At 39.3% G+C, this 17,693-nt stretch overlaps 1 protein-coding gene across 1 annotated transcript in view; it reads right to left on the bottom strand.

Moving 5' to 3' along the window:
* Positions 1-349: 349 nt before the first annotated feature.
* The window catches only part of LOC138716883 (sucrase-isomaltase, intestinal-like), a 60,294-nt gene continuing 42,950 nt past the window's right edge, over positions 350-17,693 (bottom strand). The window contains exons 16-23 of the mRNA XM_069850056.1: positions 16,297-16,445; positions 12,688-12,776; positions 10,037-10,089; positions 8,198-8,328; positions 7,317-7,405; positions 6,887-6,936; positions 3,351-3,509; positions 350-556 (exon numbers count right to left, since the gene is read on the bottom strand). Of these exons, the coding sequence (XP_069706157.1) occupies positions 467-556; positions 3,351-3,509; positions 6,887-6,936; positions 7,317-7,405; positions 8,198-8,328; positions 10,037-10,089; positions 12,688-12,776; positions 16,297-16,445 (810 nt within the window). The 3' untranslated portion in view covers positions 350-466. The remainder of the gene's footprint in view (positions 557-3,350; positions 3,510-6,886; positions 6,937-7,316; positions 7,406-8,197; positions 8,329-10,036; positions 10,090-12,687; positions 12,777-16,296; positions 16,446-17,693) is intronic.

Genomic DNA, 17,693 nt, shown 5'->3' with positions numbered 1-17,693 from the left:
GGAGTCTAATTCTGTGCTATAACCTTATACAGGGAGGACACTTTAGCTCAACTTTCACCCCACCGCTAATATTCTGCTCTTCCTCAGACCTTCCTCACCACCTTCAGCTGCCTTCCCCAGAACAGGGCTATGTGAGTTGACTATCTGACTGTTCCTGGGTTGGTTTTTTTGTCACAATAGGTTTGAAAAAAACCCACCCCAGTGATGTCCAGAACAATTCCAAATACTACCTCCAGCTGAGGTGAGAGAGAACTTTCAGGATGACTTCTTTCATGCTGTTTTGAACACACATCATTCTACGGCAATACTCATTTACTACTGTGGAAAATTTTATTTGAAGAATACTGAGTTACAAATGCTACATAGGAAAAGAACAGTAATCAGGTGCATAAGTAAAGTTTTAATGGCTAAATGATTTGTTTTACATTAAAAGCAAAGTCAGATCAATATTTGAGGGCCAAAGATACTAAATTACGTCAGTGCTTTTCTGATCATTCCAGCGAAGAGAAATGCTGAGTTCCTGAGTAAGGGGGACAGAAATCCATATAGTGAGTTTCTGTGAAAAAAACAGACACAAGAATAATGAACAACTTAATATTAACATGTGAAAGACCAGCTCAAAACAGAGAACAAGAAGGGAAACTTGAGCTTAGACCTTTGTGATTCCCTTAACCTCATCTTGTAGGCAAGACTGACTTGGTGGCAGTATACAGCTGTCTACTGCTATATTCAATCTAACATGCCTTTTAGACATTCAGGAACAGTTTAAAATTAATTAATAACATGAATTAAATATGAAATTATAAATACAATACCTGTCCTGCTCTGTCTATTCAGTGTTAGATTCAATGTATTTTATTAGTCACATAATTTCCATTTTCAGTACTTCACCAGTTTTATCTTCAGATTTCAGAAATAATAATCTCTTAAATGCATACTATCCATTCACACCCCTTAGCTGCTTCTTTGCTCACCCACAAATTTGTGTTAACATAATTCTAACAGACCATGCTTAGATCACTTCTTCCAAGTATATAATGTTTATCATCTTTCACCAGAAACATTTCTCTAGCACTACCTGGTAAGTAGGAAGTCCACTTATTGAATGATTTGTCTTGTACTCAAATACAGACAGAAATACCTTATCCAAACAATAACGAAAAAGCTCCAGGAAGCCAGAAAGGTTGTGCCAGACTACACTGCTGCACAGACAATGGGAACTATGGGCATTGAGAACCTCCCTGCACTTTCCAGCAGGGGATGCAAGTGGGAGGAAAGAGGAGAATCTTCCAGGTGGTTTTGTTGTCAACACAAGTCTGGTCAACAGAAGTGCTCCAGAGGGGAGGGGCGGAAGATAAAGAGTTCTAATAATAGGAAGATTCTGTGATATTACAACAGTCAAATCAGGGTAGCACTGTATGAATCAGAGAGAAGGAAGTGGCTTCCTCCTAAGCAAACTGCTTCTATTTATATACAAATAACCGTGGTTCAATTATGCACTTAAGCACTGCTTTTAGGCATTACGTTTTTTCTTTAAAGCAAAAGCAATATGGCAGAAGTTACTTCCTACTACATCCCTTCAAACAGTACAGTCTTTGTGATTGTTAAACTGTTATACAGTATGTAATCTCATTAAGCCGGTGAGAAAATGGCAAATTTGCCCTTTAGATTTTGTTATTTTTTTTAATTACATGGATTGTAAGTTTTCAAGATCTAAACCCAAGCTGCTAGTGCTTTTTTTAATACAGTCACACACAAAAGGATTATAGGTAATGACATTACAACATCTGCACAGGGTTGGTAAGAGAGGTTTGACTGAATCACTTAGAATTGTAAGAGGGATACGTTTAGCTGGTTTAGGTTACTGCCTGATTTAAATAATCTAAATTTTGTGCAGTTTTGGATATTTCCTACTACAACAGTGTTGTGGTCTTTTTCTCCCTTATATGAAGAGACTGAGATCATCTTTTGTGCTTAAATCAAATTTTAAATGATACTTTTGTGACAAGCTCTTTAGTCTTTCTTAATTACCTTTTTATGCAATGCTGTTAGTATGGAGTTATCTTCTGGGTTTCTGTGATTAGTGCCTTCAGGCACATCTCAATGGAGTGTTTTCTTTACCCTGCCACATTTATGTTACTTTCAGTTTGCTTAGAGGCAGTTCGGCTGTTAAACAATTTCTTCCCTTGAGGCAATGCTGATTACACTTATTTATGACATCGTCTCTGAAAGCAAATTTTTTATGATTCTCCAAGGTAGTAATTTATTCTCAGCAATTTTCTTCCCTTACAGATTCCTTCAATATAAAACATTTTTTTTTAACCAGGTGCATATAATGGGGATCACACTTTGGTTACAAGTAAACTTAAACCATTAAGCCAAGTGGGTAGAAGGATGTAAGACATGACATCCGTTGCTTGTTGTCTCAGCTGTCCTGGATTGAATGTTGAGTTAGTGGCATCTTGAAGTGTAGCACTGCGAGTTCCCTATGCAGTGCTGAGATGCGAGTACCACACCTCATACAAAGTGTGCACAACCCACTTCAGCTTTGTGCCTGGTGACAGATGTGGGACAAGTGACCAGAGAAAGGGAAGGTTATTCAATGTTGCTCCTTTTGTCTATTCTTCTATGGGAAATGAAGTTGGGCTATTCAGTCTGTCCCATCTTCTGTGTCTCTTTGTTGGTGCCAGAGGAAGAGCACTGCACAAGCAAATTGTGCATTTTTATCTACGACACTGAGGTTGGACACTTTAAGATGCTAAAACTGTAACTGTTGTCTCACTGCAGTGGTAGTTTCTTGGGAACAAATATACAGCAGAGATTCACCTTTTGCTGCTCTGAAAACAGGAGGACACTCATTAGAGCCAGCTACGCTGTAATTGCGTTTGGACACTAAGTAGTTGAAAGAAAATATCTCCACTACTTCTTTTCAGCAACTGATCTCTATAACTTTGAAAGGACTTCTCATTTTATCAAAAAGACAATAATGCCTGTAAACTCCTAACATTTCTCCCAGTTTTTGGAGCTGTGTCTTTTTACATTATGTCGTTAATTTGAAAACTTGTATAAGTGACTAAATGAGAGAGAGCAAGTATATGTGTAATTGTGTAATACCAATGGTTAAAGTTTCCTAAAAGCTCTTGCTGTGGTTTTGGTTTATTTTTTCCTGCTCACTCCTCCTACCCATCCCCCCCCACACACTTCCCAGACCCCTCAGACTCTTGTATCAATAATCGGTGTCTGCATATATTTGGAAACATAACAGAGTGTGAAAGAAAAACTGTTCCTGTCACTCAGTGACTATCCCCTTTTCCCTAAGGTTTTTCATAACTGCTCAGCACAGCTCTTACCCCACTTGACTCATAAGAGGAAGCATCTCCACGGATGGCTCTTCCATTCAGAGCAACAGTTTGAGGTCTCATTTTCAGGCCAAGAATCGTAATTTTGTTGTACTTCAGTGTGTCAACCCCTCGATAGCCATTTTTAAGTATTTCTGTCTTCAGGCTTGACTGGAAAAAGCCAGAGAGAAAATTTTAGGACCACAACAACTCTTTAGAGGTAAGTTACTGTGTACTGTTACTGTTGTCTCATTTTTGTCAATGAATGCATAGAAGATCTTCCAATGTAGATATCGAAGTCTGAGACCATGAAGGAAATACAGCAGTCACATTAATTTTCACATAAGAAAGACACTATAAACTAACAACATAAAAAAAATAGCATTTACAACATTCATTTGGAATCTTGAACATGTTTTTTCTACTTGTAATCAATGCAAATTTGGTTCTTGTACCATTTACAGGGTGCAATGGCATATGCAAAGGCAAAGTTCAGACACAGAGATTCAGTTAGTGACCTTAAGGCAGATTTAATTAACATCCACATCTAACTGCTTTGAACTGTAAGTATCTTCCACAAATGCCAACTGCTAGATATTTTGCCTCTATTTTATGTCCCACAGCTTCCGCTAGAAATCTTTACTATGTATGTCCCAGCTTTAAGGACACTGAAGAAACACTGTATGTCCACAGAGCTGTGTTTGTTGTACTTCTTATTTACTCTATATCCCATATTTAGGGTGTATCAAGAGGACATTAAGCAAATTCATTTTGATCACCAGCAACAGCTATGTTCCATACAAGCAAAGAAGAGGAATCATCACATTTGTTATGTGATCAAAGTTGTTAAGGAAATAAAGATGAATTCTACTGCTCAGGAAATGATGAGTTGCTATGTAATCATGACTTTTTAAAAAAATGCCAATGAGAAACCCATGAAGGAACCTTTTGCGTAAATCAGCTTATGTTATTTCAATGGTGCATGGTAGGAGGGGAGCAGAAGCTAGATCACAGTATTTTGTAACTTAGACTGCTTATTTCAAGCATCTACACTGAAAATAAATGTTAATCCTCATCACACTGATTTAAAATGTGTAAATAAGGAATGTTGGATATTATGGAACAAACAGGGAGAGGCTTCTAAAAGCCTCTGAAGAATGCGTTAGGGTACTTGCATATGATATCTTCACCTCATTACCAAAGCTCTAGCATACCAAGGAGTTCAGTATAGGCACCACCTCTCTACAGTGGTTTATTTTTGTCTCAGATGCGGCCAAGCAAGAAAGCCAGCCTAAGGTGACCACATGAACCCAGAAACTCAGTGTGATGCTGAACCTAGTGATTATAATTGTATTAATAAAGTCGCAGTTGAGCTCTGAGGCCCTGAGCCAGGAGTCTGCAGTAGACTCCGTTGTCCCTCAAAAATGGTCTAAAAATAAAGGTCTTGGGAGGGCAGGGAGTTTATGGTCCAGAGGAATGAGGGACTTTGCCCTGGTTAGACATCTACTGGTTAGAGCAATTGCCCAGGAAAGTCCTGAGTTCTCATAAGAGAGGTAGAACTTATGGATACCACTCAAAGCCCCATAAATGCAAAGTACAAACAAGTCTTGGATCCGAGGCCAGAAGCCAGGACTTCCTCCTGCACTTCTGAGGAGCAGTGTCATGATTTTTGTTTTCTATTGTCTTGCTCTAGTCCTATGAACTTCATCCTTTTTTTTTTCCTCTCTGAAAATTGGACCAGTTTTAGTAAAATTTAGCCATCACGCGTGTTGGAACAGAATTGTCAAGTGAATTAAAATACTGATTGCAGTGAGACAGTACCTGAGAGCAGGAAGCTTGAATCTTTCTCTGAAACTTAAGTGCCTGCACTAATCTTGAATTCTAATTTGTGCTTCTGGGTTGTTTAAATGAAAACGTAAATGAGAAGTTCTAATCCTGTAGCCGTTACCTGCACAACACAGTTCTGGGTTCAGAGTAAATGCTACGGTGTTAGACTTTATCAGTAAATCTCTTAGGGAAAAAACTTGCATATTCTTCTAAAACTAGGTGTGATTAAATTATTCAACTACAATTTTTCATGGCCATAGAAATGTGCAACAAATACCAAGACCTTCATACATTTCTCATACCTCTACAAATTGCTATTTGAGATGGATTTTTTTCTTTATAAACACATAATAAAAATTCAACAGTAGAGGTTATTGGAATGCAGATAGGGACTTCAGTCATGGATTTACAGACAGAAGTCAAATATAAGCAATGAGAAATGGAAGTGCCATTGAATCAACAATCTAATTTGCACAGATCAAAATTTAATATAAAACTGGATATTGTTTTTCTGTAGTCTTCCTACAATAAATTACTATACACAGACTACAGAAAGCTGAAGTGATTTTTCTTCCTTTGGCCACTGAAATATCCTTTTTTTGAAAAAGAAATTTTTTTTCTTGGTAAATCAAGACAAAAATAAATTAAAAATTAAATCTAAAGTCTAGACATGTAGGATTAGTTCCAGGAAAATATCTCACAAATATACCAGACAACATCATAAACCCCATCCGTTTGTTCTGGCTTACTCTCTCTTCTAGAAGACACACACTCTAATAGCAATATTGCAATAGGGGTTAACACAATTTTATTCTTTTGAATATTTTCTGTAGACTACTTTGTGGCTTTTAGGAATACACAGTCTGCATACAATATCTTATTTCTTACCATGCACTGGAATTGTAGACAAAATGTGGTCTGTGCAGATTGCTGAAGTAGATTAAGGTTTTCTACAATAACTCCCACAACTTACTATCATACACTTAATGAGCTTCTAGAAGATTTACTTTATCTTATTTTTCTCAGTTGAAGCCTACACATTTTGGTTTTTCTACTGAGCTTTCTCAGGACATGTCTGGGCAGCAGTGAGTGCTGTGTGAAAGGCATTGGTGCACTGACCCTGGGCTAATCTATTTCTGTGCTGTATGGAGCATCTGATCAGCACGGTGAGTTGCTGGTAGCGTGCCGAATCACTCTGCAGGAGATCAACCATGGGAGCAATCTCCATGCTGTCAGGCAAGGAAATGCAAGCTAAAGAAGTGAGACTATGTAAGTCTCTGAGCCACAAAATGAAAGCTTCAACTGAGCGAAGTTAAAAAGCTGCTGGGAAATCCTGAAGAGAGGAATTTCTCCTTCTCATCAGACTGACAGCGTTCACAGGAGGAAGACAGCAAAAAGGTCCCTCATCCCCAGAAGCGGCGACTCGGAAAAAAAAAATAGTTAAATCTGAGCTGAAAAAGTGGATTTTCAGATTCACATCACAGCAGGAACATTAATGATGTGCCACTATGATACTCAACGAAGCAAACGAAACTGCAGCATCATAGTTGGTTTGTTTTATAGATGTCTGTAAATGTGCTCATTAGGTAGCTTACCAGCTTTAAAGGCTGAGCTATGAGAAAAAAGCTTTCCTGAGAAGAGGAGACAACAGCACCTTACAATGGCTACATTAAAACACAGTTGCCTGTGTGTTTGTCTGTGCCTTGCATGCTGCTACTTACTTTGCTGTATGCATACTTGGCCAAGAAGTATTCCTCCTTCTCGATAGTATCTGTCAAAACACAGAACAAGCAGGGATGGCATCAAAACAGGGAGCAAAATCCAAAATAAGTTCACATAGTTGTAACAAGTGGCTAACATCAGATGTGTGGGTTATTTAATCTCTTTCTCTAGTCTCCTTAGGGCGATATCAGAGGAAACATGACATGAGTCATAGTCCTGTCTAGCAGATCAGCTGTTCCTGGTGTCACACATTTCTCATATCAAAACACTAACTCCAAGAGCAGCCTGCTTCTCACCTCTGTAACATCCAGCTGAGGGTCAGTTCTCCAGCTATTTCTAGCAGGAGTCAGTGCCATTATAGTGCTGAAAAGGCAGCCTGAGGAAAGCCCTGTACATGGACACTGCTTCAAAGTGAGAAAACAGGCTTACCTATTGAATCACCATCATCCCAAAAGAGAGATCCAGAAGCTTCTCCTTGTTCATCCAGGGCAATAATGAGCCCAAATGGGTTCAGACGACTGTTGACAAACCATTTGAGACGTGTCATTACAAACTGGGGAACACTGTTCCTTGGCTTCTAGCAAAAAGTTCTGAACACAATTAACTCCAATTTTAAAGTTACAAAAAAGCCACAACAGAAGAACAACTGTGCTCACTGAAATCATTCTTGAAATAATGCCTTGTCCCACTAAAGTGTAAAATTCTCACCTGCCACGTGCTCATGTGGATATTCCCTTTCTTTAGTGGCCTCAATGTATGATAATTGGACATTCCAGGAGGCAACTGGTCACTAGTGCTACCTTACTGTTGGTTTGGTTGCTACACAATGCTGTTCCTTTCCTTGAGTGCTCACATGAACTTAACAAGCATCGTTTAGATGTGAGGCCAGTATATTACTCACTGGTGCGGGGAAACAATTTTTCTCAGAAGAGATTTGAGCTTTTCCACCTTGCCCGTGGCATTGGTTAAATACATAGAAGGAGAAGAGTTTTACATTTTCCTCTTGCACATGTTTACTTTGAATGAGTGGCAGCAGGTCAGTGTGAAAGTAAGAGCAGCAAAAGCTTTTCCAAGCAGAACTACAGAGCCAGGAGTAGGTTTCAGTCTTGCAGGCTGTGACGTGGGTCATCTCTGAGGTGACTTCTAATTCAATGGTTCAAATAGTGGGATAAAAATACAGTGCTTATCACCTGGAATGGCATCTGGGAGCTGCAGATAGCCTCTCTCCTGCACTTTCTTTTGATTGCTTTTTTGGCTGTCTGTGGGTCTGACCTGCACAGTGGTTTGGTGACACACATAGATGACGTTACCTCTTAGTAGTGGTTGTGGCTGGTGTCTGTTCCGGTAGGATGTAGCCTCCGCGGATGAACAGAGGGATCTTGCTCAGTGGGGCAGCCACAGTAGCATAGTTCTTGTTCCAGGCACTTGGCAGCTTGTGACCCTAGCACAAAAAATAACGCAGTTAAAAAACCTAAAATATGGACACTATACATCGTGATGTTATGCCACTGCAAAAGGGGGTACCAAAGGGTAAATTTTCACTTCAATTACATCAGTGAAAATGCTAACAGAGAAGTGGGTTTCAGGGGCATTATTCCAGTTCCTTTTTTTTTACCATGAAAGAGGATCCAGCCCCTACAGTTCTGCATATACATGAGATGGAAGCATCATGAATGACAGAGAGCAATTAATCTTTTAAAAAAGTACCATTAATCTGTATGCGGTGAAAAAAAACCGCTCATCAAGACACTGAGCAAAAAGCAAAAGAAACTTTTGCTTCTTCTTTTTATGCATACGGAGCCTGTCAGATTTCAGTTTAAGGTAAGTGATTCAAAATTATTTGGGAATGTAAGCCGTAGATTTTCTTCTCTTTTAAGAACAAGCTTTCCCCCTTTCTAAAAGTAATTACAGCATTCAAAGAGTGAAATCTGTATATGTGTAGACAACTAAGCTCTCTTCAGCATTCCTTTCTGGTTTAATGCCTCAAAACCAGGTGTAGGCAAGGCTTGTGTAGAGAGCAGATAACAGGAAGGTTTTGCTCTTGTCCTCTGTAAATGGAATTCTAACTCACAGTAAATACCTGGCCTTGCTTTTGGATAAGCACCATGTCTATGGCAAGTATGTGTCAAATGCTGGAGGTGTGCCCTGTAGGAGGGACAAGATACCCCAGCACTGCCATCCCCACACCCAGCCCAGCAAGTAGGGATCAGAAGGATCCACAACAAGAAGAGCTGAATGAACTGCTCAACCCTGCAGTGCCATGGCCTTATGAAAAGAGAAAAAGATAAGGGTTGGTTGAACATCCGTCTGAAGACACCAGCCAGATGCTGAAAATGACCAAACTTCTTTAAAAATTAACCTGAATTTCCTCTAAGAGCATTTGCGTCCTGCCTGCTCCACTGCCAGCATCACTCAGGGTAGTTAACTACAGCCTGATGCTGCTGGGCTCACATTTCTGAAAGCTCTTAGCATCAAACTAACTACTCCTGCTGAAGTCAATGCTGGTTTTATCCTGCAGATTGCAGCAGAACATAGTTAGGTTGAAACTAAGCACTTTTGTAAATGCAGTACTGGGGATGACAGTGTTTGAAAGGTCAAAACTTGTAGTCCCAGAAACCAGAAGAGGCTGTTATTTTCCACAGAGCAGATTGCTCTTCATCTCTTGGAAGAATATTTCGGAGGTGAGCCTCACCCTGCTCTCTAAATATGCCTTCTGTCAAAAGCAGTGCATGTGCAAAACTGCATGCACAAAATGCTTTGCAGCATGTTCTCACCTGTACAACTCCAGTTTCCACCTCTGTTTCTATGCAGGGAAGTGTAACAGTTTAACAATTAAAATGTACAATAAAGGGAGGGGGGCAGAAGAAAGAAATCTTGACAGTTTAATGAATTTTTAGGCTGCTCTTGAAAATTCAGTTCTTTGTGTCTTAGATCTTTACAAACCAGAAATGGAAAATAAAATGCTACTGAAAGCTGTGTAATTTACTCTCCCAGCTAGCCTGGTATAGACTTCATGTTCTCTAGTTTTCTTAAACACAGATGTTGAGGTAAAAGTACTGCTGAACATTGCTAAAAGTTATTTTGCTGGAATTGTACCATTTCAACTTCTGTAAAAAAAATGTAAGAAACTGAATCTTAAGAATACATACGGTATAGTAGTCAAACCATGGTGCTTCAGGAAAGTATACATCCACAGATCTTGCTCCCTGTAATTGTCATAAAATGATTAAAGGTTTTTTTCTTTTTATATTTCTGATATTACATTATCTTTATTATATTTGCGCATGGAGAGATGTATGCTGAATATTCTAATAACATCAAATCTTGGAAATTATTGGGTGAGTTATTATAGCAGTGGACTAGTGCTGGCTAATGCATAATGCTGAACAAACAAACAAGCCTATCCTATCTGGGGGTTTTTACTGCCATTCCATGGGATGAGTCAATATTATATGATTATTTCAGTCTAGTACATAGCTCTATGTCTTGCAAATGAAACTGGCCGGGGTACACTCCACTAACATCTGACCAGCCTTTGCAAGACGACTTCACCTCTGATGACAGAGTCAGGGACACCACTGCTCAGCACCTCTTGCACCATTCTTGTTGCAGAAACAGGCAGAGAGCAAGGAGACTACACAGATATTTGTCTTCTGGGCAACTATTTAAAGTTGCAGATAAATAGTAATAAATAATGTGCTGCTAATTGCACAGTTGCTGTACCTCATTTTGCAGCATGTCTTTTATCTTATTACTGTGGGGATGAAATCACACTAAAGGTGCTCTGCATTCACAGCTCCAGTAAAAGCTGGGACCAAAACATACTATTTTTTTCACTGTGAGTTGCTTGTTCTCACAAATAGATTAATTTTGATTCTCCACATAGGTGTCTGCCCCTTTGCAAAATTATGGTTTTCCCCCCAATGTTTGCCCCAGGGAGCAGGTGGAGCATGAAAAGGAAAGATGGAGGAGAGTTAAGGCAAAGTTACCATTTGAAATAAGAAATGAATAATTTATTACAGTATGGAAATCTCACACTAGAGTACAAGAATTGCTAAACTGGAAATTTGTCTTGTCCCGTGGCCTGTCATCCACCATGGGCAGTGTGAGGTGTTTCAGGCAAAGTGCCCTAGTGCTGCAGTTAGGAGGCCTGGGGTAGTTTGTTCTGTCTGTTTAGTTGTAATCTAAAGAAAGGTAGGTTTAATCTGTAACCCACCTTGAAAACTTGAAAAGAAAACCTGATAAAATCAAGATACCGCTCTCTCTATATTTTCTTTGCAGTATTATGATAACCCTGGATATTCTGGTCTGCAGAGAAGTTCATAACCACCATCAGAATCATGATGAGCCTTGCCTTCATGACTCCCTAAATGACAAGCCAGTGCGTAAAGCAGTTCCTTGTTTTAATTTTAATGGATGTCTTGCTTGTTCACACCTTTGGACTCAAGGAGCAAAGGGAAAGTTGTCCACACCCAAAGGAAAAGCTATTCCTGACTCATCTTCTCTAGACAAGCAGGTGTCATGCTGTAGCATGATGCAGTTTCTGCTGGCTTGCACTGCCACGGGGAGGGTCTCACAGCTCACCTCTGCCCTGTACCCTGCTAGATGGGATGATGCCTAGTTGCCACCTCCCTCCCACTGCAAGACCCAGCAATGTGTCACTTTCAGAACTCTGCTTCCTCCATCAGGCCACAGGCACTTGCCTTCCTTTCATGTTGCAGCCCTCCAAAGAGCATTAGGAACTTCTAATCTAGACCCCATATCATTTTATATATCTTTATAATGTTCCCTTTCATTCACTTCTTCACAGGAAGCCACCTGGCTTGTCACTGTCTTCATGGGAAGGTTTCTCTCATATCTTTCATCATCTTGCTGGTCTGAGACCCTGTAAAATCTCCTTGTTAGTCATCAGCTATTAGAAACCTGGGAGAGCCTGAAGATGAAGGACTGATGAATGAAGCACCTCAGTGGAGTCAGAATGGTTTTAGATACAGGAAGACGATTTTAATTTTAAATTCAGAGGCATAAGGTTAGAAAAAGGTGACTGGTAGTGTCCTGTTTACATGTTTGATTGTCAGCGATGTCTAGAAAATGTATCAGGTATTCTGGCAGCATGCTGATGGTCAACAGCTCTAGGAAACATCACGTGCAAATATTTAGCTCTGATCAGAGAAATCTTTCTGGTGCTGTCAGTAGTCATTGGTGGGGCAAGGAAAGAAACCTGCACGTGCTTCAGATGAGCAGTGACAGCCCTGACCACAGCGCTGTGCCCAGCACAGCCATGGGGAAATGCTGCTTTTTAAAACCTGTCACATTAGAGGCTAACATTGTCATTACCGTTTCTGTAATGAGTGTGTTTGCCTGTGATGCTGGGAAAATCCTAGCAAAGCCCTTGAGATGCTGCAGTTCCAAAACACTGTGGGAAGGTGGTAATATGGAAACCACTTTGCTTTAATACCTGTGTGTTTCTTCCTAGCTCGACAATTACTGCTCTGCATGTGTCCTTGGAGGGAGCTGTGAGCACAATAACAGGACCACACGAGGAGAAGCATCCAGCCTGTTTACATCCATTTGGCACTTGCAGTAGCAGGGAAATGCCATGCCCTCACTTTCATCCTCCCACTTCAAGCACTGAGCAGCTCTGTACTGTCTGTGCTGCTCAGAAATGCATTCTCCAAGCTTTGACAGCAGAGGGAAGAAATAGGTGGATATGAGCAAACATGCCCTGAATGTCATTGAATGCCCTAAGCACAGCTCATTTCTTTTATTCCAGTATAATGGCATTTTTTAGTTACAGTACTTGCCTCTTGAAGAACAGGAGCAATCATAAAAGCAGGTCCCCAAAGGAAGGCAGTATCTATTCCATGAGTCTGCTGATCGGAGGTAAATCTAATGTTAAAAGCGAGATATGCAATGTTAATTCACATTTCTGTAGAACTTGCAGAATATTTTGGTATTACTTACTGTGACAAGAAATCTACATCCTCAAGACATTCTTCAACACTGCCAAACATTTTTCCTGTCTGAAGGAATGCAAGAAGTTGGACAGAGATTCAGAAATTACAGTAGAACCTACCATTGTGGACTAGACCAGAACCCTCACAAAATGCTGGAGTTGATATATTTTCAGAAAAACAGTGATGGGAAAATAACTAAGTTACCGTCCAGTGGGATAAGACCTCATCAAGGGAGCCAAAGAGCAGCATAGGGGCCAGGACTAGAAGAAGGAACACAAAGGAATAGCACTGTGCTCTAGGATCTAAAGCATTTATGAAAATCCTTGGATTTGGCTTCCTTCACCTTTCACAGGTTTGCAGTAGAAATCTTTTGCAGGACAAACACAAAGCAATATTCATACATATGGTGCTTTTTAGCTGCCTTTCTTGAATGGGCAAAAACTTACGGAATTCAGTCCATTTTATTCAATACACTGAAATTATTTTGTGTCCTGATCATGTGTTCTGATTAACTGACTTTGCAGCTGCCCCTGTCTAAAGAGAAGTGTCTGTTGTATGCTGGCTGGAGTAGAGAGGCTCAGTGTTGATGTCCTGCTCTGGTACCCTGCTCAGAGCATAGGCACACACTGCACCCAGCCCAGACTTACAGAAATTACCCAAAATGAGCAAGAATACCTTGGCAATAAAAAGAAATCTATTGGTGTTTGAATTTCTAAAATATTGCAAGTTTAGGGTAGTACATTGGACTCAGGAAAAAATGTTCTTGAAGGTATGGCTCAGGCTCTGCCTGAAATTTCAATTTATTCAGAGTTTCTTTTTCTGTCAAAAACAGTAGCCCTTTTGGAGCTCAGTCTTGGTTATTATTGCATTTTGCCATAATGATACGTAAATATTTAAAGTGGGGAAGCAAGGTGTGGGCTTTCATGAATTACATTGTCTTAAAATTTTGAAATATAAACCATTAGTTTTTCTTGTCACCTCAGCAGCTTCCGTGTATTTTTATTTTCCCCTTAATAAAATCATAATACTGATTCAATATGCTTTGTTGTGGAAGATTGCAGGAGAAAAAACTGGACAAGAACTTATGATAAAAGAGAAGTTGAACTTATTTGCACATGGACACAAGGGTCTCATCTTCTAACTCAGCATTATTTTCTCTTGCAATTATAGAAACCACGAGCACAAATTCAGCAAACAAATGAACTTTTCCCCCTTTTGAAAATATAAGCCATTATGCTATACCTATGATCTATGAAAGATGCTCAATTCCATCTGCGTGTTTCCTATGCTTAGATGCTGGCCTCTCTTATTTTTCCCTGTTTAGCCATTAAGAAGAGCTTTCTCTTCCACTAATGGATTACCGCCTCCAGGTCTTTTTGGACAACTGAGCTACTGGCACCTCTGTTTCACTGTGTGAAAGCCTCAGAGGCACCTAAAACACTTATAAGAATCTGCTGGGATGTTATTCTTCTTTGTTATTTGAAATGAGCACCTAAATATTTGAAATGAAATGGAAAACATGAAATAGCCACATGAAATAGCTATTGCTTGGAGACCTCCTGCCCAGAGAGACTTGTTTTCACAGTCAAGCTTGTGAACTCAAAACAGCTCCACCTGAAAAAACACTAGTGCTGACTGTTTTTTAGCTCTCCTTTGCATTTGTTACAAGTAAGGGAAAGGTTTGATGTAAAATTCCATCATCTGTACATCAAACATTCTGTTTCATTTCTCTCTTTCTCTAAAAACCCACATTTCTCCTCCTGTTAGCATCTGGGCCACCTTCTCCACTTGAGCAGACCCATTTCAACAACATTAATTAGAAACAGTAGGAAATACTCATTATGTAACAATAGTATCCAGATTTAATCACAAAAGCAAGAAATACTTAAAGTCATGTTCGGATCTAGCTATAGCAAATTAGAAAGTGATGTGCCCACTAGGATGTGACCAAAACAGTTTGTGCTGATCTCCTGAAGCCTACACTCCCCTATGTGCATTTTAGAGGTTTTATGTTTTTGTAATCCCAGTCTGGTATCACTGACTAAATTCCCATCAATGGCTGGAGTGCAGCTTTTGACTCAGTTTCACCTGACAGAAGTATTTGCTGGTACATCTGAGACTGCGCTACAATTCAAAACAAAGCAAACGGGGACATCTGCTAATGTAGATGAGCCCCAAATAGAGTACAAGTAAAGTTTACTTGGAATGGCCAGAAAGGCAGCTTTAACACCATTAAAGTAATTCTGTATTAGCAGAGATTAACTAATATTAATTCAGATAAACTCAGTCATTTCCAATATTAACACAAATCTCATTAAGTGAAAACACAGCTAAAATACTTGAAATACCATCTAGTGCTTTGTAAGACATGAGTACTTATGAAACTTCTTCTAAATGTAACCCAGTTAAATAAGGTAGCAGAGTAGTAAGGGGAAGGATGCTGCTTTTAAAATGTACCAGTTAGCCATTTTGCTGAGTAGGTAAAACAGGGTTTGTGCATTTCCTTTCCATAATCAAATGAACTGCACTTCAGTGTAATCTCAGCTTAATTCGCAAAAAAAAAAGCCTTACCCTTTAACCAAAATGTTTTTAACCTAAAGGGAAAAATAAAGTTAAACAGTCCAGGATGTAGCCTGCACCAGTGAGACTAAATAGTGTAAAAGCATTGGGCAGTAGCCTTTCATATGTATTATTTGCACTTCTTTTGCTCAAGACTTTGCGTAACGCATTCTGAAGTATAAAATATAGCAAAAGCAGGTACAATGATAATTAAAAGATACTGAGAGGGAAATGAAACCTCACTTTGATTACTGATTCTTCCAAACAGGAAAAAAAAGATTTGTTCCAAAAATCTGAGGTCCTGTTTTCCGAGGTTTTTTTTCAGTCTGTATTTATTGATCCTGGTTTTGCACCTGCTTCTACATTCAAACAGCTCTATCTCTGTTTTCTCTATGTAATTTGTGGACACAGATGTAGGTTTCATACATAACATGCAGATGCAGGTGCTAAATTGGAAAATGCAAATGTTGTTGATGATTGGAAAATGGAGCCTTCTCTATATGAGGCCTTGTTGGCATTCTGGTCCAGAATATAGATTCCATAGATCTAATTCAAATACAGAAAATATAAGTATGTGATTCTTGATTTTAAAATGAAAAAGTACTGGTATTTGCCTAAGAAAAGACATTTTCAGCATTTTCCTTACTTGGGGCTTTTTTTTCTCACTGGAAACAAATACAGATTATATTTTAATGAAAATCCATTGCGTATATAAAGAGTTATTTTTCTTGCATATAATTTGATCAGATTTCATTTTGAAACTATTCTTTAAGAGAGAGCACATAGTAATCTTGCTGCTACTATTATCAGACACATGTCAACTACTTTATGCAGAAAAGCTCAACTACTTTTGTGAGTAAAATATGACTGAAAAAGAGAGTATCCAAACTCACTCATGCATCAGTGATCGCACCACCGTGTTTCCGTAAACATGAGACTCAAAAAACAGGGTGTACAAGTATGGCAGCAGTGAGTATCTGATCTGAAGCGTAGCTCGAGATATCTTGGCAAATTCTTCTCCAAATACTGCTGGGTCTTGTTCCTATTAAGGAAAAACTTTGGTTTTTACTGAGCTTTATAAGCATGGACTGCTAATTCAACAGAGAACACATCTGTGACCTAAGCAAAGCTGTGGCTGACAATCTGATGACAGTGAATGCTTAAAGGAAAAGCATTGATTTCCGAGAAGATGTTAAAGAACCACCTCTACTCTCATCAAACTAATATTTGTATAACATTTTTCAACTTGAAAAATTCCAGTGAGTTCAGAGAAACTGAATATGGTGATATATTGGAGTCATTTGCAACCACTCCTAACCTTGTGATGAGAGAGGAGCTGAGATTTCATGTCTGTGCCCAGGGACAGACACCCAGTTTCTGGGAATTAATTTATCCTAGAGCTGGAAGCCTTCTGGGACAGAGAAGGTGAAACACAAGAAAAAGGGAAGACTGAATCTGAAAAATAAAGGCAAAGGCATATTTATGTTGGCCAAGGTGACAAGGGTAAATCTTTAAATCTTACTTTATTTAAAAGTGAGCAAATTCAAGGCCCTGCTGAAGCCAACAAGAGTGACTGAAGTCACTGTGTTCAGTGGGGAAAATGTTTCATCCATACAAAGAAACTTGATTTCTCTTCCTGTGCCCACCATTATTGGATGTCCTGGCTGAGGGGACACCCATGCTTCAGCAGCGCTCCTTGCCCCCTCACTGTCAGCGATGCTCTCCTGGGAGGGAGGGGACACATGCTGTGTCGCACCATCACGAGGGAAGGTTTAAGCTATCTATCTACACCTGATGGCTACTTCTAATATACTTCAAGACAATCTTATGTCTCCCCTGCAACGGGATGTGGAGCACACAGCCAACCTAGGGTATTGCTGATATGGGAAAGACTTGTTATACATCTTTAACGCCTCCTGTCTGAACCTTCTTCAGCACTAAACTGAGTCAGTTAACAAGTCACACACCTCCCATCCTCCTTCACAAAATTTTCCCATAATACTCAATTTTCTCATTAAAATTCCAAGCATAATGAAACATAAAAGGAACAGAAGTAACAAAGCTTTTATATTATCTGTGCTTTTCAGACAAGAAAAGTATTAATTAAGTCATTTGAAATCCCCAATGGATTAGGCAAAACGGATATTTAAGATTTTATTTTAACACTAACTAAATATTAAACTCAATATTTAAGTTAAACTTCTCCATTATTATGTTTACATCAGAATTAGTCACTGATAATATTTCCTGCTGTCTCTGAGCTCTGAAGCATCCATTTATTATGTCAAAA

This window comes from Phaenicophaeus curvirostris, chromosome 1 (assembly GCF_032191515.1).
Source record: "Phaenicophaeus curvirostris isolate KB17595 chromosome 1, BPBGC_Pcur_1.0, whole genome shotgun sequence".
NCBI classification, from domain to species: Eukaryota; Metazoa; Chordata; class Aves; order Cuculiformes; family Cuculidae; genus Phaenicophaeus; species Phaenicophaeus curvirostris.
Note: the sequence above shows the minus strand (reverse complement) of the source record. Positions and strands in the feature narration are given on the sequence as shown.